Source organism: Pelobates fuscus, chromosome 7 (assembly GCF_036172605.1).
Source record: "Pelobates fuscus isolate aPelFus1 chromosome 7, aPelFus1.pri, whole genome shotgun sequence".
NCBI classification, from domain to species: domain Eukaryota; kingdom Metazoa; phylum Chordata; class Amphibia; order Anura; family Pelobatidae; genus Pelobates; species Pelobates fuscus.
The window spans coordinates 12110617-12137135 of record NC_086323.1 but is presented as its reverse complement, the minus strand read 5'-3'; the positions used below and the strand labels follow the sequence as shown (position 1 = coordinate 12137135).

Sequence of the window (26519 nt, the reverse complement as noted above, 5' to 3'; positions counted from 1 at the left end):
TAGCCGTGTTGATAGCTGAGCCAGCGACAGCTTTCCAGTACAGGCTCTGCAGAGCTGCAGCAGATACACATACACACACGGCAATGTATCGGTGAGAATAGTATAAACTATGAGTAAAAAAAGTTTGTTACATATTGAGAAATGTAATTTATTTGCAACTCTGTTTTCACACCTGTAGCCTCATTAATTCGTAAATGATTTTTAATTATTTTCTGTCCAGACAATATTTTCGATTTTTATTTCCATTAAATAATGCGCTAGCTAGGCACACTGAAATGAAAACTAAATGTAAACATTACTTTCCAGGACACCTAAAATACTCAGACTCTGCAGGTGGGTTTTCTGCAAACTGATGGCAGTGAAGGGATTAAAGGAACAATATAGTCACCTAAATAAAGCAGTTTTAGTGTATAGATCATTCCCCTGCAATTTCACTGCTCAATTCACTGTCATTTAGGAGTTAAATCACTTTGTTTCTGTTTATGCAGCCCTAGCCACACCTCCCCTGGCTATGATTGACAGAGCCTGCATGAAAAAAAAAAAACTGGTTTCCCTTTCAAACAGATGTAATTTCCCTTAAATAATTGTATCTCAATCTCTAAATTTAACTGTAATCACATACAGGAGGCTCTTGCAGGGTCTAGCAAGCTATTAATATAGCAGGGGATAAGAAAATCTTAATTAAACAGAACTTGTAATAAAGAAAGCCTAAATAGGGCTCTCTTTACAGGAAGTGTTTATGGAAGGCTGTGCAAGTCACATGCAGGGAGGTGTGACCAGGGTTCATAAACAAAGGGATTTAACTCCTAACTGGCAGAGGATTGAGCAGTGAGGCTGCAGGGGCATGTTCTATACACCAAAACTGCTTCATTAAGCTAAAGTTGTTCAGGTGACTATAGTGTCCCTTTAAGCGTTTAAGAGTGTGCCTACTGGCAGGTAATGACTTGAGAAATTTTCAGATGGGAAGGCAACAAAATGAAAAGATAAATTTGGTTAATCTCTACCAAAAATCAACCAACAATGTTGGTGTTCCAGACGAGAAAAGCCAACAACAGTACCAAGGGGAGACTCCAGGGGCTTAACCCCAAAACACTAATGAAAAAACAGAGAAAACACAAAATACTAGCCACAGTGCCAAAAGACACGTGGCTAGCTGTGTTACCTGGAAATATACAGTAGTCTAGAAAAAGTATACTATGTACATTAAATGTAAGAATCGAGGAATCCAGATACAATGTGAATTAAAAATTTAAATAAATAGAAAAAAAGATCCATAAACCCTGGGTGATATAGAGGTATCACCAATATAGTCTTTGGCAGCAGATAGCTACCCTGAGCTTTATTTTGGCAGCTATCTGCTGCCAAAGACTATATTGGTGATACCTCTATATCACCCAGGGTTTATGGATCTTTTTTTCTATTTATTTAAATTTTTAATTCACATTGTATCTGGATTCCTCGATTCTTACATTTAATGTACATAGTATACTTTTTGAAGGCAACAAAATGCCTTAAAAAGTGTATCCACTAACTGTAACCAGGGAAAAGAACCGGAACAAAACCCTCAGGTTCACATGCACGTCTAGGAGCATGGATGGCTGGCAGGTGTGCCCTAATCTGCTGCAGAGAGATCGTATACAGTGAGGTCAAACCAGGCAGCCTGATATTTCTATCACCCCTATACAGACCAGGCCCAGCAACTGGGCACCTAAACCTATACAGAGGGGAGCAAAGCAGATTAAATAGAGGGTAAGTGGATTAAACTGACCATAAACTGTACTTATTCTAAAAGTATCTTTTATTTCAGAACAGAAAATCTGTGAACAGCCACAATTTGCAAAAGGTGGTTTTAATTAAGATACATAGAGTTTAGTTAGATAGACAGCAGCACACACTAAACCATACATTTAAAATAAAAATGTCACTGGGAATGACAACTTAAGGACGTCAACAGCATACGGTAAGTGAAAACAATTCCCCATGCCCTCTGAATTTGGCCTGAGTAATCCGCATTTTGTTTAATTGCGTAAGGGTTAACTCCAGAACCCTAAATAACTACAGCTTGCTGTAAAGCTTTGTGTGTGAAGAGAGTGTCCCTCTTTTTTAATTTTGCAAAAAGTGCAAATTTCAAATAAATTAAAACTTTTTTTTTATAAATTAACCTGGTTACACACTTAGATTTCAAGCAGACATAAGGTAATGTTACTTCCTGGTTTGGTTAGCTCAATGCAGCTGACATTAAGAGACAGCAATTGCCCAGAGCACCTGATTTACAAAGACTTCTCACTGAGCTGCATTGGGAAGTCTGTGATTGGACAGCCACAGAAAGTCTGGGCGGGGTTAGAAGGGGAGAGCTTGTAAAGGCTGCAGACAATAGTTCTGCAGGTTTTGCAAGCTGTTTTTTTTATACAACTCCAACAAAAAGTTCATAATTGAATGCATTTAAGTTCTCATTGGGTATATCAACTAAACAGTTATTTTTATTTATTTTGTATTTGGGCAGTGGAGCGTCTCTTTAAATTGAAGACATCAAATGATCTGAGGAAAAATAGGCATCACTATAGGCTTTATGTACTACATAACATAGCTAATATATTAATAAATAAAAATGGCATCCCACAAATCTCTGCATTGCATGTTTTAGGGAATACAGGCCATCGAGAGTTCTAAAGGCTTCATGAACAACCCTGCAGGATTACTCATCTTAAATATGACCCAATAATGGGTCGATCGTGTTAATATCCAATATTATTCTTCTCTAACTCTAAACTCGTATAGACGTGCCTCTGACAGATCCACATTGTTTAGCAGAGAAATGTTCCAATCTTGTTCCATTAAAGCCAAAAGGCTGCTTTGTTGCAGATTTCCTAGTCCAAAGCTAAGGATCCAATTCTCAAACAGATTAATGTAACAGGCTCAGAACGGCCGATTGGGGAATACTCTCCTTTCAATGAATGTTCTGTATTTCCAAGAGAAGGGGGTTTTATTGGTCTAAATTGCACAGTAAGTCACCAGCTGCAGGTATTTGCATTATTGATCCTGCACGGTACGGAGCGAGACTTGGCATTCTCTCCGCACCCAGGAGAACAAGGAAGACTGGATTTTCAACAAAACATTTGATGTGGTAATATACGCAATGACTAACCGCACTAACCACTGCCAGCTGCAGCGCTCTGATAACCCACATTAAAGAGCCCAGACAGGAATTGCAAACATAGGTATCGGGGGTCCGGTAGGAGTGCAAACTCCACATTTCTGTAGTTACAATTGTGGCTGTGTTCACGGTTTGTGATGGCTGGAAACAGGTCAGGGCAGAGCGAACCTTCACAGGGAGTTCTTTAAAGTACAGATTTATTTAGTATTTATAAAGATTATTCCACAGAGCGCTACAATGTCAAATCAAGGCACTTCATAGAAATTATTTAATTTCTACTTCCCAAATGCCACTTGGCATTGTGGGAAATAACACAAATAAAATAGGTATTTTTAACTGGTATGTTCCAATTCAGGATTTAAGCTTCAATTTGAATGTCAAAGTGGTCCTGGTTCTCTCTCATGACATCATGTCTAATTGTTCATACGGCAGGCTTGCTTTAACCAATGTCCCTCAAACTAATATCAAACTAGCATATCATCAGATTAACCTAACCGCATACAACGGAGGCAACAGTCCTAGCACCATGCATCTCTAAAACACAAATAAGGACCATTTCAGCCATTCAACGTGTTCAAAAAATGTGACTTGGTTCCCTCAAAACAGCAAGTAAGGTGATGAACTGAAAGGAGGTACTTCCGTATATGTATGCATTACAAAATAATATACACACAGACGCAATAAAACAAAGAAGCGTATGAAAAAATATATATATTGTGTTTTTTTCTGGAAGAGATGGATTGTGACAAATGATTTGAAAGGACCTTTTAGCTCAATGAACAGTATACGGAGATCCGCTAGAGGTAGGTCAGCTGTACTGACCCATTAAAATGTGGTCACGTGATCCGGAAACCCCATAGGAAAGCATACAATCAATGCGTTACTGTGGAGACTCCAACATGCATGGGGTCCCCAATGATCCTACATGAGAAGCACTGGTAAGTCAGAGCTTTTATTATTATTTTTAGGGCACACACAATGGGGGGAGGAGGGGCGAGCTATATAAACAAGGACAGGCACACTGGTGTGTTAGGAAGACAAGTTTGTATTCATAACGCTTTAGTGCTGATTTAATGGCAGGCGTTGTTAGGGAGGTTTGGAAGATAGTGCTGGGTGCAGCCCCGGCACAACACAGAAATTACAATGTATTTAATAAATGGTTGGGAATGGGGTATAAATAATACCTGTAATCTGGGATCTTCTCAGCCAGCCCAAAGTCTGCTAAAATGCCAGAGTATACACCTTCGTCACACTTTATCAAGCAGTTCTGTGTAAAAAAAAAAAAAAAAATTAAAATAAAATGTAACAAATAATTATAAATTTTCTACTAAATTTTCTACTGCAATAATCTGACTTTAGGAATAGCAGGGTGTTTGTAATGGGACACCCAACTACAAATTTACGACAATAAAACTATATTATAGAATACATAGATCGTTTGTTTGCCCTGCACTGCAGAGTCTATTAAATATGTACAGTGTGATATACACAGTCACACAGCGATAATATAAAGATCCAGAAACCTGGGTTATGATGAACAAATTAGTAAAAAGAATCCATTAATGGACATTCTGTTTGCTTGTGAAATCTGTTTGTTTTCGTGCTGTGCCCCATTAGTTTGCTGCTATGTTCCAAGCGTTCAATAAAACACTAAAAATGTATAATGGGCTGGAAACATCTGCTCTCAAACACAGAAACAAATGGAACTTTTACCAAGTTTAAAAAAAATCTGTTGACAGAGCGTTTGTAAATAGTGGATTACGGATGTTCTTCCAAGGAATTTACACTATGAAATCAGGTCCTGTATTTATCAAATCAAGCGAAAAAAGTAGTGGATCGGAATTGTTAGATGACAAACTCTGCTCAGCCTTAAAGGAACATTCCAATTGAAAAATATTATATACATATTTCACATGTTCACTAAACATGGCAACAAAATGTAAAAAGAATGTCTGCATTTCAGTATAACAACCACAAAGTAACATTTTAAGTTATTTAAAACATCTACAGCAATCTTTATCTCCGACAGTGAAATGGTAGATCTTTCCTCTTCCCTCCTTGACTGTAGGAATGATATAACTAATGGAAACTTCCTTTACTGTTTCGAAACAGGAGGTGAGCAGCCATGATATTAGTGACTTATTGCAGACAAATGTGTTCCTTTATAGGCTGGTAATCACAACTAGAGTATCAATGGTGGGTGATGCTTAATGGAGTTAATTTTATTGTGCAATAAACATTAATGGACACTACAGTCACCAGAACAACTACAGCTTATTGAATTTGTTCTGGTGAATAGAATCATTACGTTCAGGCTTTTTGCTGTAAACATGGTCTTTTCAGAGAAAACGCAGTGTTTACATTACAGCCTAGTGCAGGGGTAGGCAACCTTTTAGCAGCACTGTGCCGATATAGGGTTGTGATGTCCCGTAGCGTGCCGGTCCTATTTTTTTTATATTGAGGTGTGTATGCTGCCGTATTCTGCTTGTTATTGTTACTATAATTGCTTTGTATCGTTGTATTTGTGCGTATATGAGCTATTATATTGTATATGTTCATTACTAGTTTATGGTATCGTGTATGATACATATGAATGTGGGCTGTGGATGGGTGTCACATTGTGTGTTTGGTAGTGTGTGGGGGCTGTTTGGGGTATTGCATGTGAGAGGCTGCATGTGGGGTTGTGTGCATGTATGTGGATTGTTAGTGGTGTTGCGTTTGTGGGGATTGTGTGTTGTGTGTGTGGGCTGTTCATATTATTTGTATGAGGGCAGGGTTATTCTGCATTTCTGTGTATATCTAGCAGTGTGGGTGGGTTCCCTGGGTTCCAGTGGGGACCAGGCTGGCCAGCTACAGGTCAAGGACAGGAGCTGCGATAGCTGTCGCGGGCTGCTCTACTACAGTGTGGATTCCCATTCACAAGTGCTGGGAGGAATTGATCTGAGATCACTTCCTCTAAGTGCTGCAATGCATAAATTGAGGATTGTCCTTCACCACCTCTTCGTATTAGGAAATATCTGAAGTTTTACTGGGACTCCTGATTTGGCGCTAGCAGCCTTGAGTTGCGTGCAAAGACACTTCGAGTGCCGTGCATGGCACTAGTGCCATAGGTTGCCTACCCCTGGCCTAGTGATAACTTCATTGGCCATTTCTCAGATGGCTGTTAGAGATCCTTCTGGGTCATGGCTGCCTAAAATGCATCCAAACATTCAGTATCTCCTCCCTCTGCATGCAGACACTGAACTTCCTCATAGAGATTCATTGATTCAATTCATCTCTATGAGGAGATGCTGATTGGCCAGGACTGTGTTTGAATCATGCTGGCTCTGCCCCTGATCTGCCTCTTTGTCAGTCTCAGCCAAACCTATGGGGAAGCACTGTGATTGGATCAGGCTACCACATGTCAGCAGACTGCTTGTTTTTCTGAGTCTAACAGCATGCAGGTTTACAGCTTCAGGCTTGAATACAGTAAGATTTTTTACTATATTTATGGAGGCATGAGGGGCTCAGGGGGGCTAGATGGTGGTTTTAACACTATAGGGTCAGGAATACATGTTTGTGTTCCTGACCCTACAGTAATCCTTTAAAGTAAAAACATTCATACTGGTTTCTGGCAGTGAAGTGGTTAAAGCACTCCAGTAGGGGCACTGGAGTGTACTATTAAACCTAAATAATCACACAACCTAACAGTGAGAATAACCATCAATTCAAAGAGAACTTCAAATTTGACACCAAAATAGCTGAAATGGAAGCATAGTATACTTGGAGAATTGTTCCAACTAAGCGATTTTTGCCTTACATTTAAAATTCCTTTTACATTCCGGACTCTTTACACGTTGGTAAATAATCCTGTAAAAATTTGTTATGGGTTGTCCAATAATTATACTCCAATAAAGGCAAGCTTGCCGTTTTAAAAAAAAAAAAAAAAAAACACTTTCTATTTAAAAAGGATAAAATAAATAGAGGGGTGCAGATAGCGATGGCTGTTAATAGTCTTTACAGGAAGCCATGCAGGTCCCTTTTTAACCAGCTCAGATTCCCCCTCCTCCCTCAGCGATTATGTTCAATTCCATCCATCACTTCCCTGAGTCAAGGACCCCGTCTCTCCATGTGCCAGCAAAAAAGATCCTTCCCCAGTCATAAAGTCCCCATTTACCACTTCTACTCTAGGCATGGATTTCCATTTTGTCCCCCCTCTTCCCAGTCACAAGATCCCCCTTTGCCACTTCACATGTAGCCATTGATTTCCATTTTGTCCCCCCTCTTCCTTTCCCAGGTGTAAAATGCACTTAAGGTCAGGAAGAGGCAGCACTTGTTCCCAGCTGTGCTCATACTTATTAAGACACAGCCACGCTGACCATTACCACACCATGCAGATATTGGGAGAACCTTTTGGATGTGTTGCATCACCGTAAGCATCCAGGATACAATGACTCTGGCCCAAAAACAATGGAAATCTCCTCTAGCTTACAGTATACTGGCAGAATTTTATGGGAGGAAAATACATTTAGTTGGACTAGTTCAGCATCCGATTTGTTTGGGAAATTTTTTTCACATATGATTCTTGTTACTTTACAAGATCATGCCCATTCACATTGTAAACAGAGCACTATAAACCATGTATGTAAAAAGAAAAGGAAGAGACTTTTTCTTTAAGAAGAAAAATCCCTCTCTCCTGAGACACTGCATGCAGAGCAAAGGGCAAAGCTTAAGTTCATTTTTACACTTAATTACCCTCTATGGGAAATAAATTCCATCACTGTCTGAATAACACTATTAAAAAAAAAAATACCACTTTGAAAAATGTGGCAATAAGACTTCCATTCCTATCAGAATATTAAAAACAACGGTTTGTGGTGGCGGGGCCTGACTGCCATGGTGGAGAGACGTGTATTGCTCGGGCTCCTCTCCAAATCTGACAAAATAAGCATTTATAACCTCATCTAATCTCAGCTAAAGCCTACAAAGCGATCAGCATACTGCTTGATCGGGTTACAACACCCGGTGGAGGTAAGAGACTCGACAAATCACCGCCACAGCAAACTCTAAAACAGTGTTTCCCAACCCAGTCCTCAAAGCACACCTACCAGTCCAGGATTTAAGGATTACCCAGTTTTGTCCAAGGTGTTTTTAGAAAAAAAAGAAAAAACACCTTAGACACAACTGGGTCACTCCTAAATCCTGGACTGGTAGGTGTGCCTTGAGGACTGGGTTGGGAAACACTGCTCTAAAACATACGGCCTACAGGGAGCCGGTTGGGAAAGACGGCTCATTTCCCAGGCCAGTGCTGCCCACAGACCCACACCAACATGCTGGAGCCCCGTTACACACCCCCCCCTCTGGACCGGCGGGGGTGATCCCGGTCCACATCGGAGAGGCTGTACTGACATACTGGAGACAGGGGGAAAGGCCGCCGAACTCGCAGAGACAGCCACTGACTTTTCAAACATGGCGACAGCCACGCGGCACCCTGACTCCGTCGAAGACCAGATGGACCTGATGTCCAAGCTTGACAAAATATTAGAGAATTTCTGGCAGAGGCTGGAGGAAAGGAGGCATCAGACTGACCAAGAACAGCAGCGAATACACTCACCTCCCCAGCCACAAGCACCCTCACGGCGGACATCCTCGGCCCAGGCGGGGAAGAGAGCCCCAAGATGGCGGCGCAGCAGGAGGCTCTCATTCCTCCTCCGACTGCAAATGAGCAGGCGGAAATCGCCCCAAGTCACGGCAAAGGCTTGTAAAGTACCTGGAATCCTCCAAACTGCCTCCCTATTTAAGAGAGGGCGAGACCCGCCTACACGCGACCTCCAGGGAGTGAACCGTGCACCAGGCCCGCGAGGCAGAGTGCCCCAAACACCCCCCTTATCCAGCCATCAATCAGGCCAAACTACACAGCCACAGATGGCGAGCTACTTCCCAACAAACTGGACGGGCGATACTGCCAAACGAGCACCAAATCATAGAGTCAACTGCACACCCACACCGAGGGCACCTCGAGGCTCCTACACCAAGCGCCCACCATTGCTGCAACGGACCACTCACCTAAGACAGCGCATCATAGCCACACCCACCGCTAACCCCACAGGCAGGGCAGTCTGGATCTCAAAACAGATCACTACCCAGGCACAGGATACACCCGCGATCACACTGACTGGGGAAGATAAGCATAGCCGGACCCACAACATTGAGGCTCACTGGGACTCCCCTGAAGGGGCTCAGCCCGTTCCGACTATGGGAGTCGGCTGACTTTCGATGCCTCCGTGAGAGAGGGTGTGTTGTGTTGTTTTTTTTTGTTTTTTTTTAATCTTGATTAGCCCTCTTTCATTTAAGTTTGCAGTGCTAGCCAGCATTTGTACCTCGCCACAGTTGCCGTTACCTGACCCTAACAGCAGAACATAATCAACAAGTCTATACCATCTCTCTCCACATGCTTACATCTAGCCTGTTTAACTTATAGCCTGACCAGGGTTAAATGTTTATTTTCCTAAGCACCAATAGGTTCATAGCCCAGGTGGTAACAGCAGAGAAAATGCTCTCTCTTTTTGAAGTTTAAACCAGTACCTCTGTCTAAGAATACTTTTATCAAACAGCTCCTTGTATTATAGCACAGCTGAAACACCTGTCATCTAGACAAATCAGCTCACTATGACACTCGACGGCTTCGTAGCTTGTCTCTCATAATTATATCACTCATTGTCTAACACATGTTACTAATTTGCTATCAAAAAGAAAAAATGTGGGGGGCGGAGCCTGACTACCGATACCACATTACTGCCTCGAAATGCTAAATTCAAGCTATCTCCTCCCTACATATGCAATGTTATAATCTTACTATAATGTTCAAGCACACAACTGTTTAACTGCTTTACCTAGTTTTAACGACTAGTACATCCAGGTCACAATACGCAAACGTGATGCCAGCTTTATTTTATTGTTGTATGTTATTGATAAGCAGTTAAAACCTTACTTAGTTAATCCAGACAGTCACCTGTGATGTACAAACCACTAATGCTACTATATGAACCACCTACATTATCTTGACTAATTCATGTTTATTCTACAAAACGGTTCGGTTTAATCGTTTTTACTAATCTACCTAGCACGCAATGAAACCGTTCAGTCACGAAGACATTCTTCACCTAGCCAGCCAAGTGTTCTGTACCCCAAATATAAAATTTCGTGCTGTATTCTCATGATGCATAATATTATCTCTAACTGTTCTCAACGTCATCCTACATGTATCTCTGTATGTTCTACAGATCCTCGCGTCTGCTGTTGTGGCAACGCAGGACATATTGTATTCTTAAGCACGACCAAAAATAAAGAATTTAAAAAAACAACAAAAAAAAACAACAACAAAAAAACAGGGGTTTGTGTTAAACTTTAATCGTTGCAGCAGTTCCCAACATTGCTTTAGAACGTACAATTAGGAAATCCTACACGGATAGCTAAACGATAATTAAACTGCTAATTTGTGTTTATATACAACTCTGTACAAGGGTTTATTCACTACATCCACTACATGCCTGAAAACAAAATTACAAAATGGAAGAGTTGGAAAACAGACATGTGTGAGAGTCTAATTTGCCGATTTTGCTTTAAACGTTTCAGGCCCTTTGTCAATTCTCCACGATTTCTAGATTGGCAAATAAATCCTCCATTTATTTATAACATTTATTTATAAAATATTTTACCAGGAAAGATACATTGAGATTTCTCTCATATTCAAGTATGTCCTGGGTCCACAAATCATTGCATTGTTACAGTTAGTGCACAATAAAATACAAAAACAATATTAATATACAATATATACAAAATTTAACAAAGAACAGGTAGGAAATATATAATCAATCACGACAGGTGCATTCTGTTTTGAGGTGTGTAGAGAGGGATCTCTTAACCCCTTAAGGACACATGACATGTGTGACATGTCATGATTCCCTTTTATTCCAGAAGTTTGGTCCTTAAGGGGTTAAAGGACTTTAGGCTTAGGGAAGATTTTAAATTGTGCGGGAGGTTGTTCCACAATTGTGGTGCTCTGTAGGAGAAGGAGGATCGGGCTGCTTTCTTTTTGTATTGAGGTAGACTAAGTAAAGTGTTGGTACTGGATCGGAGGTTATAGGAAGTGGGAACAGCCGGGTAAAGCATTGTGTTCAGGTAGGGAGGGGGATTCCCAGAAAAGCTCTTAAACACAAGGCTGGAAAGATGAAGGGTGCGTCTGGATTCCAGCGACAGCCAGTTTAGTTCTTTTAGCATGTCACAATGGTGAGCCCTGTAATTACATTGTAGCACAAATCGGCAGAACGGGTTATACAATGTGTTGAGTTTATTAATGTGGGATTGCGATGCAGATGCATATACTACATCCCCATAATCAATGATTGGCATCAGCATTTGCTGCACAATCTTATCCCTTACTGTAGGGCTTAGGCAGGATTTGTTTCTGTACAGGGCACCTAGTTTTGGATAAAGTTTAGATGCAAGCTTTTCTATGTGGAGGCCAAAAGATAGATTGGGGTCCAACATCATACCCAAGTATTTGAAAGAGTGGACAGCGGTCAGTGCGCTATTTGAATTTGTTTTGGTGGATAGGTGGGAATTGTGTAATTTGTGTAATTTAGGTACTGTTCCAAAGATCATTGTGACAGTTTTGTCAGTGTTCAGGAACAGTTTGTTTTTTGCGATCCACTTTTCTACCTCTGTAAACTGGTCTTGGAGCACAGCCTCAAGCTGCGGTAGATCGGGATTGCTCGCATAGATTACCGTGTCATCTGCGTACATGTGTACATTTGAGGATTTGCAGACATTAGGCAGAAGCCATGTCGAACTCTGTTAAATAAAATACATGAGTCTCTTCGCACCGTCTCCCTTCATGTGTCTAAACACTTGTTTGTCGTAGCCAACACATGGCCTTGTATAAAATATGCAAGTTCTTCATAAATGAGGTATTAACAAAAGATTAAAGGATAGACTGTGTCCGCGCTCAGCAGTAACATCCAATTACAGGGTAGTCCCAGCATATGTCTCGCTACAGACGGCTATAAAGTTCTGAGTGAGAGGCCATCACTACTGCAGGCATAAATAATGCTTCACAAAATGGTTATAGACAGAATTCCAAAACTGAATATAAATTGGAAAATATTTATACACGGACGTTAGTCGACCAAGCTCAAAATTACCAGGATTGGCCTCAGTAGATTTAAAGCACTGTCTCAAAATCGATGTGTCTCAGCGTGCGTAACACTACGCGATTTATTGCAGTAATCACAGCCCCAGCTCATTTTACCGAACGACCGTCCAGCTTGCAATGGATTCTTGTTTAACAGCCGGCAATAAAAGCAAAAATCTATTTAATAAAGGGGCTGTGTTCGTGTTACACAAACAGCAAAGCTATTTCATTTAGAAAGGGAGGATACCTCAAATTAAACAGGAGAGTGGAAAAAAAGGCTTCTAAAATGAGAATATACGACCAAAGCTGTAGAGAAGAATAGTTCCATAGGCAAGGAAATTAAAAGGGAATTTCTCTTTGATTAAGCGTTTCCCTCCTGGGACAAAAGTGCAGAGAATGAGTTTTCATTTGCCATGTAGCATAAGGAGAGATATCACGGTTGTCCATGTTCAGTGAAACAGACAGTGGTAAATGAGCATTGTCCGTAAACCTGAGATGGGTGAAGTGCCCAGGTTTCTAAGAGAAAGTTTTAAAAGATTAAACCTGGGATATTGCCAGGGGACTCTAGGAAACCCTTTAAACTACCCTCTCTTCACTCCTTCCTGTCTCCTACTGCAAACAGATTTCATCAAAATGGGTGAAAACGGTTTGGTAGAAATCAAAGACACTGATTTTGTCAACTCTAGAAGTTTTCCAGAAAATCAATTAAGCAAGATAGTAGGAGGCAGCATATTCATAATACACTTTATACTCCACAGCAATCATTTCATAAGCTAAAAGCAGTAGCCACGAAAATAAATATATTAAATATAAATTCAATGAATACAATGCAGCTCTATGAGAAGATGCTGATTGGCACATCGTGGCCTTTTGTCCTAAGGAAAGCATTGGATTGGCTGAGATCATCAAGATTGAAGGAGGAGCCCGCCAAGGAGAGACCAGCATGGCGATGGAGAAAAGGGTAAGTTTAAACATCTTTGAACTCAACTGAGCAGGAATGGGGACCTAAACTGCTACTCCAGCACTATAGTGTTAGGAATACAAACGTAGTTCCTAACACTATAGTGTTCCTTTAAGGAAGGTCTTGCAGTGATTGTAGTGAGATCTCTCTTGGATATATCTAAAGAAGTTAACGTCCCTATCTTTTACATTAAGTCCAGGGCCAATGGGTATGGGCTGCCCCCAATGCTGTAGATATTAAATTAAGCTTTCTAATTGCAATTCCACACCTGTCCAAATGGGGCATCAGTAGCAACTGTGGCTACTAAAAAAAGACTGGACATACCCCATTTGCAATACCTTGGGTTGTCTACTATTGCAAATGGTATGCCATCATGGAGGTAATTCCCATTCCTAGGCTACCATACGCTCTCAAAAGCAACATAACCAATCCGTCAAATTTAAATGCGAAAAAACAGAAAATCAGGCCTTATATTTGACCCTGTAACTTTTAAAAACATCATAAAACCTGTACACGGGAGGTACTGTTATACTCGGGAGACTTCGCTGAACACAAATATTAGTGTTTCAAAACAGTAAAACGTATCACAACAATGATCAGTAAAAGTGCCGTTTTGTGAGTGAAAAATGCAAAAAGCGCCACTTTCACTGACAATTTCATCGCTGTGATAGGTTTTACTGTTTTGAATCACTAATATTTGTGTTCAGCGAAGTCTCCCAAGTAAAACAGTACCCCCCATGTACAGGTTTTAGGGTGTCTTGGAAAGTTACAGGGATAAATATATTGCCAGCAAATTAAATTCTCTGGACTTTTGGCGTTGGTTGTCAGGCAGGTCCCTCAAATTGCAATCAATAAAATTACTTAATTAGGTAAAAATATTACATAAACCTGCACATATAATTTAATATATGTACATATTTATATATTTGAAGTCTACGTGTATATTTCTGAAATTACTATATTTCATATTTGTACATACATATATAATTTCATTCTAAGCGTATTTGATATAAATAGATTTTATCAAAATACAGTTCGAATAAAATTATACACACACACACACACACACACACACACACGTGTGTAATTTATTTCTAAGTGTATTTTTATATTAATTACGTATATATCAATATAAAAATACACTTCGTATGACATTTATCCATCAATATATATTTTTTATTTTATTTTACAGATGCAGGGAGACTGCCCATCAGTCCCCCCGCAGGCAGACTCCAGGCACCATGACCACTTCAAATCACTGAAACGGCCATGGTGCTTGAAATAATGCTTTATCAGAGCAGGAGATAACATCTAAAGTAAACACACTTGGCTGTCTGATCGGATTGAATATTAAACCAGTTTTTTATGCAGGCTGTGTCAGTCACAGCGAGGGGAGGTGTGGCTAGGATTACATACACAGAAACAAAAGTGAGTAAACTCCTGAATGGCAGAGAATTGAGCAGTGAGACTGCAGGGGAATGACCTATACCAGTGGTTCCCAAACCTGTCCTCAAGGCACACCCTACCAAGTCAGGATTTGGGGATTACCCAGTTATGTCTAAGGTGTTTTTAGGAAAAAAGAAACTAACAACTAGACACAACTGGGTAACCCCCTAAATCCTGGACTGGTAGGTGTGCCTTGAGGACTGGTTTGGGAAACACTGACCTATACACTAAAACCACTTCACTAAGCCAAAATTGTCTGTATGCTAAAGAGTATAAACCTTGAAACCTCAAAATATTTGCATGGGGGTGGTATTTTCCACAACTGTTATTTTAGAAGGTGCACAAGTTTCTACACCATTTGAAACCTTCGGCTTGATCACAGCGTAGTATAGTTTACATCACAACTTAATTAGTGATACTGAAATGTCAGGTTACCTTTGATGTGAGGTCGCGGTGGAAGATTCCTTTGGAGTGCAGGTAGGCCAGCCCCAAAGCAATATCAAGGGCCAGTTTCATCCTTACAACCCACGATAGGTGCTGGTTGCTCTCCAATAGTTGTTCAAGATTGCCACTATTAATGTACTAGAAAAAGAAACCAGTATTAGAGCCCTCCTCTAGTGCACAATGAGACAGACGTGTGTGCAATTAATCACAATCATTCTCTGTGAACACAGACCCAGGCAATGGGGAAATTGAACCCTTTGGAATTGTAAAGTTTAATGTGCTCTTTATGGCAAAAATAAATAAATATTAGATTCTATGGTCACGAATGACCAATGTGATGAATGAGCAGCCAGTTTCACAGGTTAATTGGTTAGAAGACAGTTGCATCCCTCGAGAAGCAGGCACTGGAATAACGCTTCAAGGATCCTACCCAGACGGCCAGCTGACAAAATAGAAGCACAACTCTGCCAAAGAAAATTCTGACTATACAGAATACGCCATGATTGGGATAACTCATATTTTATAATATTACCAATTCCCTGTTACTGAATCGTGCCAAACCAAGTGTGCAAAGAGTATGGTAAGCTACCGGCCAAAGGAATTTGATAGCTACCATTTTCTGTGATCCTGAATGCTTTGTGGGAGATTTAAAGGTAGACTCGTGTGTGCAGCCAAACCCCTGGACAGTCACAACGTTTGTATCTATTGTGTTTTCCGATTAATGTGTGTGGGGAGTGTGAGAAGGACTTACATCTGCTGCGAGTTTGCAGTTACTACAGTTATAAACAAACGACAGAAGAGAGATTGAGAAATGGAGCTCTATATCATACATAAGGAGAATACATTGTTATGGTGCTTGGACTGGTTATTAAAGTTAAACTAATGCTTATTTCGTAATTTCATTTTCATCATTCACAATGTATACCCACAACTTTCTCTACTTTCACAATTGTGTTAATTCCTCATCCTGAACTGGAGATGGACTGGGGGATAAACAAAAACACAAACTCCCCAGTAACGCTGAGAAAAAACCAAACATGAGAATGAAAGAATGAAACCACTTGAAAGGAGAAGTTAATCAATTTCACATTATATGTAAATGATACAGAATCCAAGGAGGTCTACGGGGATTGGGGGATTAAGACAAATCCTCAGATTGAGATTGTTACCACGTGAATTTAGAGTTCATGGTCATTCAAGATATGTACTTACAAACACTGCCAATAAAATGTATCAAAACGCTAATACTAATGATTCCTTGCATGACTGCCAAGGTTACCATGCAGAGTGGCATATTGCTGGCGAAGTTTGTAAATGAAAAAATAAATAAAAACCCCACAACTGTAAACCTTCCTCTTGGAGCTGAAATGTTCAAAGGAGGACGTTTTACTTCTTCAATCAGTATGGTGTGTGCTGTGATACATGCTCCCTCCTGTACAAGAAGAAGTGTCTGGGAATGAAGCAAGAGAAACACAAGAGGGTTCACGGATACTGTGCCAGCTAGGTTCACAGATCCCCAGTAGTTCCGCAGTGTCTTCCTTTTGAAGTCTCTGCAGCGGCCACAGTTTATATAACGGTAGACGGCTACAAACTGCAGGCAGGTAGTTAGAGCAGCTGCCACTTCCATGGAACAGGGAGACAAAAGGTTGGTACTCTCAATGCTGAGAACAACCTTAGAAATCATAAAGAACATGTGCTCCTTGTTACAACATTAACCACAAAAACAGAAGCCCGACCCAAGTATAATAAAATGATATGCCATGCCAGCAATGCGGACACCAGATCCGAATTAATTCACTTTACAGCCAGTGGCCTGTGAGCATTAAACATCCATGGTTTACAGAGACAGACTACGGACTAAGGAATACATCTCCAGACTGGCCCCTCAATAATTGTAAAATAGGTTTTATCTTCCATTTAATGTGTTACGAATATGAGGGTCACTTGAAACCCTGGTGTGTAGCTGTAATGTCTAACTGAAGATTAACAGCTATTCCCATAGGAAACGGTCATAAATGGAGTATATGGAAGGGGGAATCTGGGCGGGGTGGGGCACAAGAAAAATAAACTGAATGAAATTCTCCCATGTGCTCTGTATGATGTCTTTCTAAGCTGATTGCTAGGCTGGTAGTTACATGCACTCACAAAGAGTTACTGTAGCTTCATTCACAATTGAGGGATGAAAAAGGATCTTTGTTACAATCATTGGGTGTTTACATGTTTACAGTAAAAGAGTTTGGATGCCATAAAATCAGCACAACGAACCACCAGAGAAACATTTCAAGTGTATTTTAACGAATGCACAAAGAGACACTCACTGCACTAGAATACCTTTGCAGAGGGTACAGCTATAGCTTTAACCTATCACTACCACAAATAACGGAGACGTTTGTGCTTAATAAAAATCATTTAAGTGTTTATCTGCTCTAGAAGGATCCCCTATAGATCTATGAAATTGCTGACAGTGCCATTTTTACAAACAACGTTTACTCAGTCTGAGCAGTGTCCATCGCCCAAGCCATTTACTAACATGGGTGAGGAGCAGGGAGCAGGTTACAGTTCTATTCTTATACAGCTATAGTCTTACCTCAGTGAGAGCATGCAACTGGCCTTGATGAACACACACACCCATAAACCTAAAAAATAAAGGAAAAATAAAATTAGACAAACATAGTCCTAGAACAAAGCAAGAGACGCATTAATAAGCAACTAATCATCTTGACTCCATGATTCACAGCAGACGCATCACTGTCAATAAATGCTCCTCCACCAGTTTTAGAAGGCAAGCTGTTCGTTTAGCTACAAATTATTCAATAAAAACAAACACTCATAACCTACACACAGAGGGAGACATTCATTCATAAAGGGTAAAAACAATAAAAAAAAATAGAAAAAACTACTATAGAGTTTAGCACGGGTAGCATTTTATCAAATGAGTTACAAGTTAAACAATTGTGCAGATATATTCAACAGAACTGCTGTAGAATGTCACGTGACCCCATGGATATGTTCAGTAATATCCTCTCTTCAAAAGGGAAGTGAATAAAATCTGATTATTAAAATGTTATATTACAGATTTCCTTATCCCTTAACGGTACAGCCAGGATTGAACTAGATTGTGATGTTCATTATAGTATCAAAAAAAACAAAAAACAGAGCAAAGCATGAAAAAGGTTAAAACCTGCTATATGTGATTTTCATATTTTACTTAACAGAGGAATTTTCTGAAAAGGCAGGGATTTAACATGTTTCTTAAAAGTTTTATTTTTTGTTTAAATACTGCAATTCTAGGAAAATAACAGAATAATCACCCAATTGCAGCGAGTTAGTGCAAGCCTCTCAAGGACAGCTACCCTCCAAGCCTTTTAGATACAACGTGTATTCACTGCCATGACCTCTGTGTGTTACCTGGCAGAATGATACGGCCACCCTCCAAGCCTTTCAGATAAAGCCTGTATTCACTGCCATGACCTCTGTGTGTTACCTGGCAGAATGATACGGCTACCCTCCAAGCCTTTCAGATAAAGCCTGTATTCGCTGCCATGACCTCTGTGCGTTACCTGGCAGAATGATACGGCTACCCTCCAAGCCTTTCAGATAAAGCCTGTATTCACTGCCATGACCTCTGTGCGCGTTACCTGGCAGAATGATACGGCTACCCTCCAAGCCTTTCAGATAAAGCGTGTATTCACTGCCATGACCTCTGTGCGTTACCTGGCAGAATGATACGGCTACCCTCCAAGCCTTTCAGATACAACGTGTATTCACTGCCATGGCCTCTGTGCGTTACCTGGCAGGATGATACGGCTACCCTCCAAGCCTTTCAGATAAAGCCTGTATTCACTGCTATGACCTCTGTGCGTTACCGGGCAGCATGATACGGCTACCATCCAAGCCTTTCAGATAAAGCCTGTATTCACTGCCATGACCTCTGTGCGTTACCTGGCAGAATGATACAGCTACCCTCCAAGCCTTTCAGATAAAGCCTGTATTCACTGCCATGACCTCTGTGCGCGTTACCTGGCAGAATGATACGGCTACCCTCCAAGCCTTTCAGATAAAGCGTGTATTCACTGCCATGACCTCTGTGCGTTACCTGGCAGAATGATACGGCTACCCTCCAAGCCTTTCAGATACAACGTGTATTCACTGCCATGGCCTCTGTGCGTTACCTGGCAGGATGATACGGCTACCCTCCAAGCCTTTCAGATAAAGCCTGTATTCACTGCCATGACCTCTGTGCGTTACCGGGCAGCATGATACGGCTACCATCCAAGCCTTTCAGATAAAGCCTGTATTCACTGCCATGACCTCTGTGCGTTACCGGGCAGAATGATACGGCTACCCTCCAAGCCTTTCAGATAAAGCCTGTATTCACTGCCATGACCTCTGTGCGTTACCTGGCAGAATGATACGGCTACCCTCCAAGCCTTTCAGATAAAGCCTGTATTCACTGCCATGACCTCTGTGCGTTACCTGGCAGAATGATACGGCTACCCTCCAAGCCTTTCAGATAAAGCCTGTATTCACTGCCATGCCCTCTGTGCGTTACCTGGCAGAATGATACAGCTACCCTCCACCAAGCCTTTCAGATAAAGCCTGTATTCACTGCCATGGCCTCTGTGCGTTACCTGGCAGCATGATACGGCTACCCTCCAAGCCTTTCAGATAAAGCCTGTATTCACTGCCATGGCCTCTGTGCGTTACCTGGCAGAATGATACAGCTACCCTCCAAGCCTTTCAGATAAAGCCTGTATTCACTGCCATGACCTCTGTGCATTACCTGGCAGAATGATACGGCTACCCTCCAAGCCTTTCAGATAAAGCCTGTATTCACTGCCATGGCCTCTGTGTGTTACCTGGCACAATGATACGGCTACCCTCCAAGCCTTTCAGATAAAGCCTGTATTCACTGCCATGACCTCTGTGCGTTACCTGGCAGAATGATACGGCTACCATCCAAGCCTTTCAGATAAAGCCTGTATTCACTGCCATGACCTCTGTGTGTTACCTGGCAGAATGATACGGCTACCCTCCAAGCCTTTCAGATAAAGCCTGTATTCGCTGCCATGACCTCTGTGCGTTACCTGGCAGAATGATACGGCTACCCTCCAAGCCTTTCAGATAAAGCCTGTATTCACTGCCATGACCTCTGTGCGCGTTACCTGGCAGAATGATACGGCTACCCTCCAAGCCTTTCAGATAAAGCGTGTATTCACTGCCATGACCTCTGTGCGTTACCTGGCAGAATGATACGGCTACCCTCCAAGCCTTTCAGATACAACGTGTATTCACTGCCATGGCCTCTGTGCGTTACCTGGCAGGATGATACGGCTACCCTCCAAGCCTTTCAGATAAAGCCTGTATTCACTGCCATGACCTCTGTGCGTTACCGGGCAGCATGATACGGCTACCATCCAAGCCTTTCAGATAAAGCCTGTATTCACTGCCATGACCTCTGTGCGTTACCTGGCAGAATGATACAGCTACCCTCCAAGCCTTTCAGATAAAGCCTGTATTCACTGCCATGACCTCTGTGCGCGTTACCTGGCAGAATGATACGGCTACCCTCCAAGCCTTTCAGATAAAGCGTGTATTCACTGCCATGACCTCTGTGCGTTACCTGGCAGAATGATACGGCTACCCTCCAAGCCTTTCAGATACAACGTGTATTCACTGCCATGGCCTCTGTGCGTTACCTGGCAGGATGATACGGCTACCCTCCAAGCCTTTCAGATAAAGCCTGTATTCACTGCCATGACCTCTGTGCGTTACCGGGCAGCATGATACGGCTACCATCCAAGCCTTTCAGATAAAGCCTGTATTCACTGCCATGACCTCTGTGCGTTACCGGGCAGAATGATACGGCTACCCTCCAAGCCTTTCAGATAAAGCCTGTATTCACTGCCATGACCTCTGTGCGTTACCTGGCAGAATGATACGGCTACCCTCCAAGCCTTTCAGATAAAGCCTGTATTCACTGCCATGACCTCTGTGCGTTACCTGGCAGAATGATACGGCTACCCTCCAAGCCTTTCAGATAAAGCCTGTATTCACTGCCATGCCCTCTGTGCGTTACCTGGCAGAATGATACAGCTACCCTCCACCAAGCCTTTCAGATAAAGCCTGTATTCACTGCCATGGCCTCTGTGCGTTACCTGGCAGCATGATACGGCTACCCTCCAAGCCTTTCAGATAAAGCCTGTATTCACTGCCATGGCCTCTGTGCGTTACCTGGCAGAATGATACAGCTACCCTCCAAGCCTTTCAGATAAAGCCTGTATTCACTGCCATGACCTCTGTGCATTACCTGGCAGAATGATACGGCTACCCTCCAAGCCTTTCAGATAAAGCCTGTATTCACTGCCATGGCCTCTGTGTGTTACCTGGCACAATGATACGGCTACCCTCCAAGCCTTTCAGATAAAGCCTGTATTCACTGCCATGACCTCTGTGCGTTACCTGGCAGAATGATACGGCTACCATCCAAGCCTTTCAGATAAAGCCTGTATTCACTGCCATGACCTCTGTGCGTTACCTGGCAGAATGATACGGCTACCCTCCAAGCCTTTCAGATAAAGCCTGTATTCACTGCCATGACCTCTGTGTGTTACCTGGCAGAATGATACGGCTACCCTCCAAGCCTTTCAGATAAAGCGTGTATTCACTGCCATGACCTCTGTGCGTTACCTGGCAGAATGATACGGCTACCCTCCAAGCCTTTCAGATAAAGCCTGTATTCACTGCCATGACCTCTGTGTGTTACCGGGCAGAATGATACGGCTACCCTCCAAGCCTTTCAGATAAAGCCTGTATTCACTGCCATGACCTCTGTGCGTTACCTGGCAGAATGATACGGCTACCATCCAAGCCTTTCAGATAAAGCCTGTATTCACTGCCATGACCTCTGTGCGTTACCGGGCAGAATGATACGGCTACCCTCCAAGCCTTTCAGATAAAGCCTGTATTCACTGCCATGACCTCTGTGCGTTACCTGGCAGAATGATACAGCTACCCTCCAAGCCTTTCAGATAAAGCCTGTATTCACTGCCATGGCCTCTGTGCGTTACCTGGCAGAATGATACAGCTACCCTCCAAGCCTTTCAGATAAAGCCTGTATTCACTGCCATGACCTCTGTGCGTTACCTGGCAGAATGATACGGCTACCCTCCAAGCCTTTCAGATAAAGCCTGTATTCACTGCCATGACCTCTGTGCGTTACCTGGCAGAATGATACGGCTACCCTCCAAGCCTTTCAGATAAAGCCTGTATTCACTGCCATGACCTCTGTGCGTTACCTGGCAGAATGATACGGCTACCCTCCAAGCCTTTCAGATAAAGCCTGTATTCACTGCCATGACCTCTGTGCGTTACCTGGCAGAATGATACGGCTACCCTCCAAGCCTTTCAGATAAAGCCTGTATTCACTGCCATGACCTCTGTGCGTTACCTGGTTTTGAAATATAAACCCAATCAAAAAAATGCATTAAAAAAATGCATGCATGTGCTCATTGCGGGTATTTCTACTAAACAGTGATTGTTATTTATTTTGTATTTGGGAAGTAGAGTATTCCTGTAAGAAGTGAAGAGCCATCACCAGTTTCAGGAATAAATCATTGAGCTGATCACTACCCTGTCTGAAGTTGTGGGATGCTTTTGGATTATGCACACATATACATATATATATATGGAAAGGGTTAAACAGAAAACAAGTATACTAGCACATCGAATATAAACTCAGGGCTGCACGGTACACTCAAGGTGCAGAGCCGCAAATACATCAGCTACCCTTTAATTTGCAATAACAAAGATATCTTACAAACAAAGGATCAGCTTTATAGGCCTAAATCTCCACAGAGCAAAATTATATGGTCAGTGGGTTAAGTATACATTTATTTTCTTAACAGACGGACAATTTTACAAGAAGACTTGATTTAAAAAAAAAAAATGTATGTGAAAGGTCAAGCGGAATAATGTGAAGAAGATACAAAATAGTCTGTGCCTACAATACGAAGTGGAAAAATTTCAAATTTTAATAAAAATATTTATTCCTAAATTTGGAACTAAGAGGAGATACAATCCCTGCAGCATGAGCTCACTCCACAAACATTTTACTTGCTAAAAATACCTTTAAAAAAAAGTATTAAAAAAATATCCTGCAGTGTAATTGCAAATGCAAGCACAAGACATGATCATTGAGAGACAAGCGGATCCCACTGTATAAATAGAAAAGGCTAGGAGCTGCCAGAAAAACCAATCTTTTTCAAGCCAAGAAGGCGTGAAGCCAATCCCATTCTAACCCATTCACTGCTGACAGAGTACTGACTCACAGCACATGGGTTAAAGGAGCCCCGGAACAAGCATCTGCCTATTTTTGGGCTCCCACCCATTCAAAAAATAAACAGGACGTTATCCACATTGTTGATACAACTATAAGAGATACTGTGACAAGATCCATTTACCCTACACTCACATCCACTGATTGCAAGCCATTTGTTCCTGTTTATTAGTGTCACTGCGTAGAATATACATGCATAGGTTAACCAATTAAGTGCCACAAAGTGCATGTCTTCTACTCAAAGTGTTAAAGTCGAGCCACACTGGGGCTGACATGCAAATATCCAATTACACTGTCATACGCCCTGCTGATTCTGATTCTCCCCCCCCCCCCCCCCCCCAATGGCTACTCTGTTTTTAAAGAGTTAACAGACAGTTTATGTGCCTCAGAAAGGAAACCTCCATCTATTTGTTTCCTAAACCTCCCATGTCTGTTTACATCAATTCTTCACGTCACTGAGCAAATTGTGCAGACCAGTTATTATTCCACAATGAAACATTACATGCTCGGATCAAAAAAAGCACATTTATATACATAACAGCTTTAATAATTTATACGTAATTGCATAATATATTGTGTTTCACAGTTCCATAAACTATGGTAGAATAAGGACATTATCACCCATATACCAGTGTATAGCACTGCGTGCAAGTTATGCAAGTGTCATTACTATATGTGGTGAACGCTCAGAATTATCAGGCTGACTCTGTACATACCTGGAGATAAAATGATTAAAACGATTCATGCCGAGAGGTCTGGTAATAAGTGATATTATGGATTACGGCATGAAAAGACTGATTTACTGTTAGAAATTGTTCATACGTTTCTGCATTTGCTCAAAACGTTTCATATTTACCACTTTGACAGCAAGGAGAGAAGGTTTTACAAAATAAATAGTGATGCTTTGGATATATTATTTTTGAAATCCCAAGAGTATAAAATTCCAAACTCAAAGCAATGCCAAAAAACAGCATTGTACAAAAAAGCCACATTAGGAATTATTATGTGCCAAAATAGGCTTCCTTCAATTTCATTCCTTACCACCACATGCAACAATAAAGGCAAATTAACTTAAGGGAATCATTCTACTTCCAACTTCAGCCCCAGAAATAGGGTCCCTTTTTTTGTGGTAATATTCTTGGTCTCTCCATGCCACTACCTTCACATACGGTTCTACCAAAAAAGCAGAGTGCAAATCCACGGTCATTCAGATTTATTAATTTCATAACCATTTATGCAAATCTACTTCCCTTTTCCCAACAGTGTCCATATGGGTCCCAACATCCAGGATAAGAAAACACAATGACAACGAGTACGGTAATCATTTTCGTGGTCTGTCTTATATCTGGTACGAATTATGGGAAACGTGCCATTTCTGATGACCACTGTGACAGTATATGTACATCAAACAAGTTGCAATGGGACCGTGCCAAGTTTAACGACAGACAAACACTTATGGAAATGGTTACCAAGTCTAATCTCATGTACTATGATAGCGAGTAATCCAATCCAAGGAATAAAGCTATCACCGGTGGGTTAGCAAGCTATACAGCATCACACAGCAAGAATTAAAACAAGCAAAACTTTCATACCACATAGAGGCGACTATCATTCATTAGCAGTATCAAGTATAAAAAGGTTTATATATTTGGAGATTATCTGAATCAGGGAAGGAGTAACAAAGGGAAAGAAGAATTAAATCATTTATATGGCTTGAGAAAAAGATACAATAAAAACCAGACCGTATGTAAAACCAAAAAAATGGAGCGGGTTTTAAACCAATCAAATGGATCATTAGAGGAACACTATATGGTCAAATACAAACGTGTAATGGCTGAGTCTATAGTGTTAAAAACACCCCCCCCCCCCCCTTAAAAAGCTATAAAACTCACCTTTATTACATCGCAGCGCTGGTCTGCCCGACATATTATGCACTGAATCCATTAGTTACAGTTAATGTCATGAAAAAAATTAAAAAGGGGGTTTCTCCTAACAAAAGTTAAAAAAGAAAGAAAAGTTAATTTAAAAAAAGGGGGGGGGGGGTAAATCCGATAGTTACTGTTCAAGCATCAGTTCAGAATGGGACCATAAATGTAATTTTAGAGGATTTTAAAACTTAAAACTATGTACTGTACTGGTTTTGTGGGATACACTGTAAGGACTCTGCGACCATAATGTCCGAGGATACACTGTAAGGACTCTGCGACCATAATGTCCGAGGATACACTGTAAGGACTCTGCGACCATAATGTCCGAGGATACACTGTAAGGACTCTGCGACCATAATGTCCGAGGATACACTGTAAGGACTCTGCGACCATAATGTCCGAGGATACACTGTAAGGACTCTGCGACCATAATGTCCGAGGATACACTGTAAGGACTCTGCGACCATAATGTCCGAGGATACACTGTAAGGACTCTGCGACCATAATGTCCGAGGATACACTGTAAGGACTCTGCGACCATAATGTCCGAGGATACACTGTAAGGACTCTGCGACCATAATGTCCGAGGATACACTGTAAGGACTCTGCGACCATAATGTCCGAGGATACACTGTAAGGACTCTGCGACCATAATGTCCGAGGATACACTGTAAGGACTCTGCGACCATAATGTCCGAGGATACACTGTAAGGACTCTGCGACCATAATGTCCGAGGATACACTGTAAGGACTCTGCGACCATAATGTCCGAGGATACACTGTAAGGACTCTGCGACCATAATGTCCGAGGATACACTGTAAGGACTCTGCGACCATAATGTCCGAGGATACACTGTAAGGACTCTGCGACCATAATGTCCGAGGATACACTGTAAGGACTCTGCGACCATAATGTCCGAGGATACACTGTAAGGACTCTGCGACCATAATGTCCGAGGATACACTGTAAGGACTCTGCGACCATAATGTCCGAGGATACACTGTAAGGACTCTGCGACCATAATGTCCGAGGATACACTGTAAGGACTCTGCGACCATAATGTCCGAGGATACAC

At 41.7% G+C, this 26519-nt stretch overlaps 1 protein-coding gene across 1 annotated transcript in view; it reads right to left on the bottom strand.

Moving 5' to 3' along the window:
- TESK2 (testis associated actin remodelling kinase 2) overlaps positions 1-26519 on the bottom strand; it is an 81725-nt gene that overhangs the window by 28642 nt on the left and 26564 nt on the right. Inside the window, exons 4-6 of the mRNA XM_063427696.1 lie at positions 17765-17813; positions 15169-15315; positions 4339-4421 (exon numbers count right to left, since the gene is read on the bottom strand). Coding sequence (XP_063283766.1) covers positions 4339-4421; positions 15169-15315; positions 17765-17813 — 279 coding nt within the window. The remainder of the gene's footprint in view (positions 1-4338; positions 4422-15168; positions 15316-17764; positions 17814-26519) is intronic.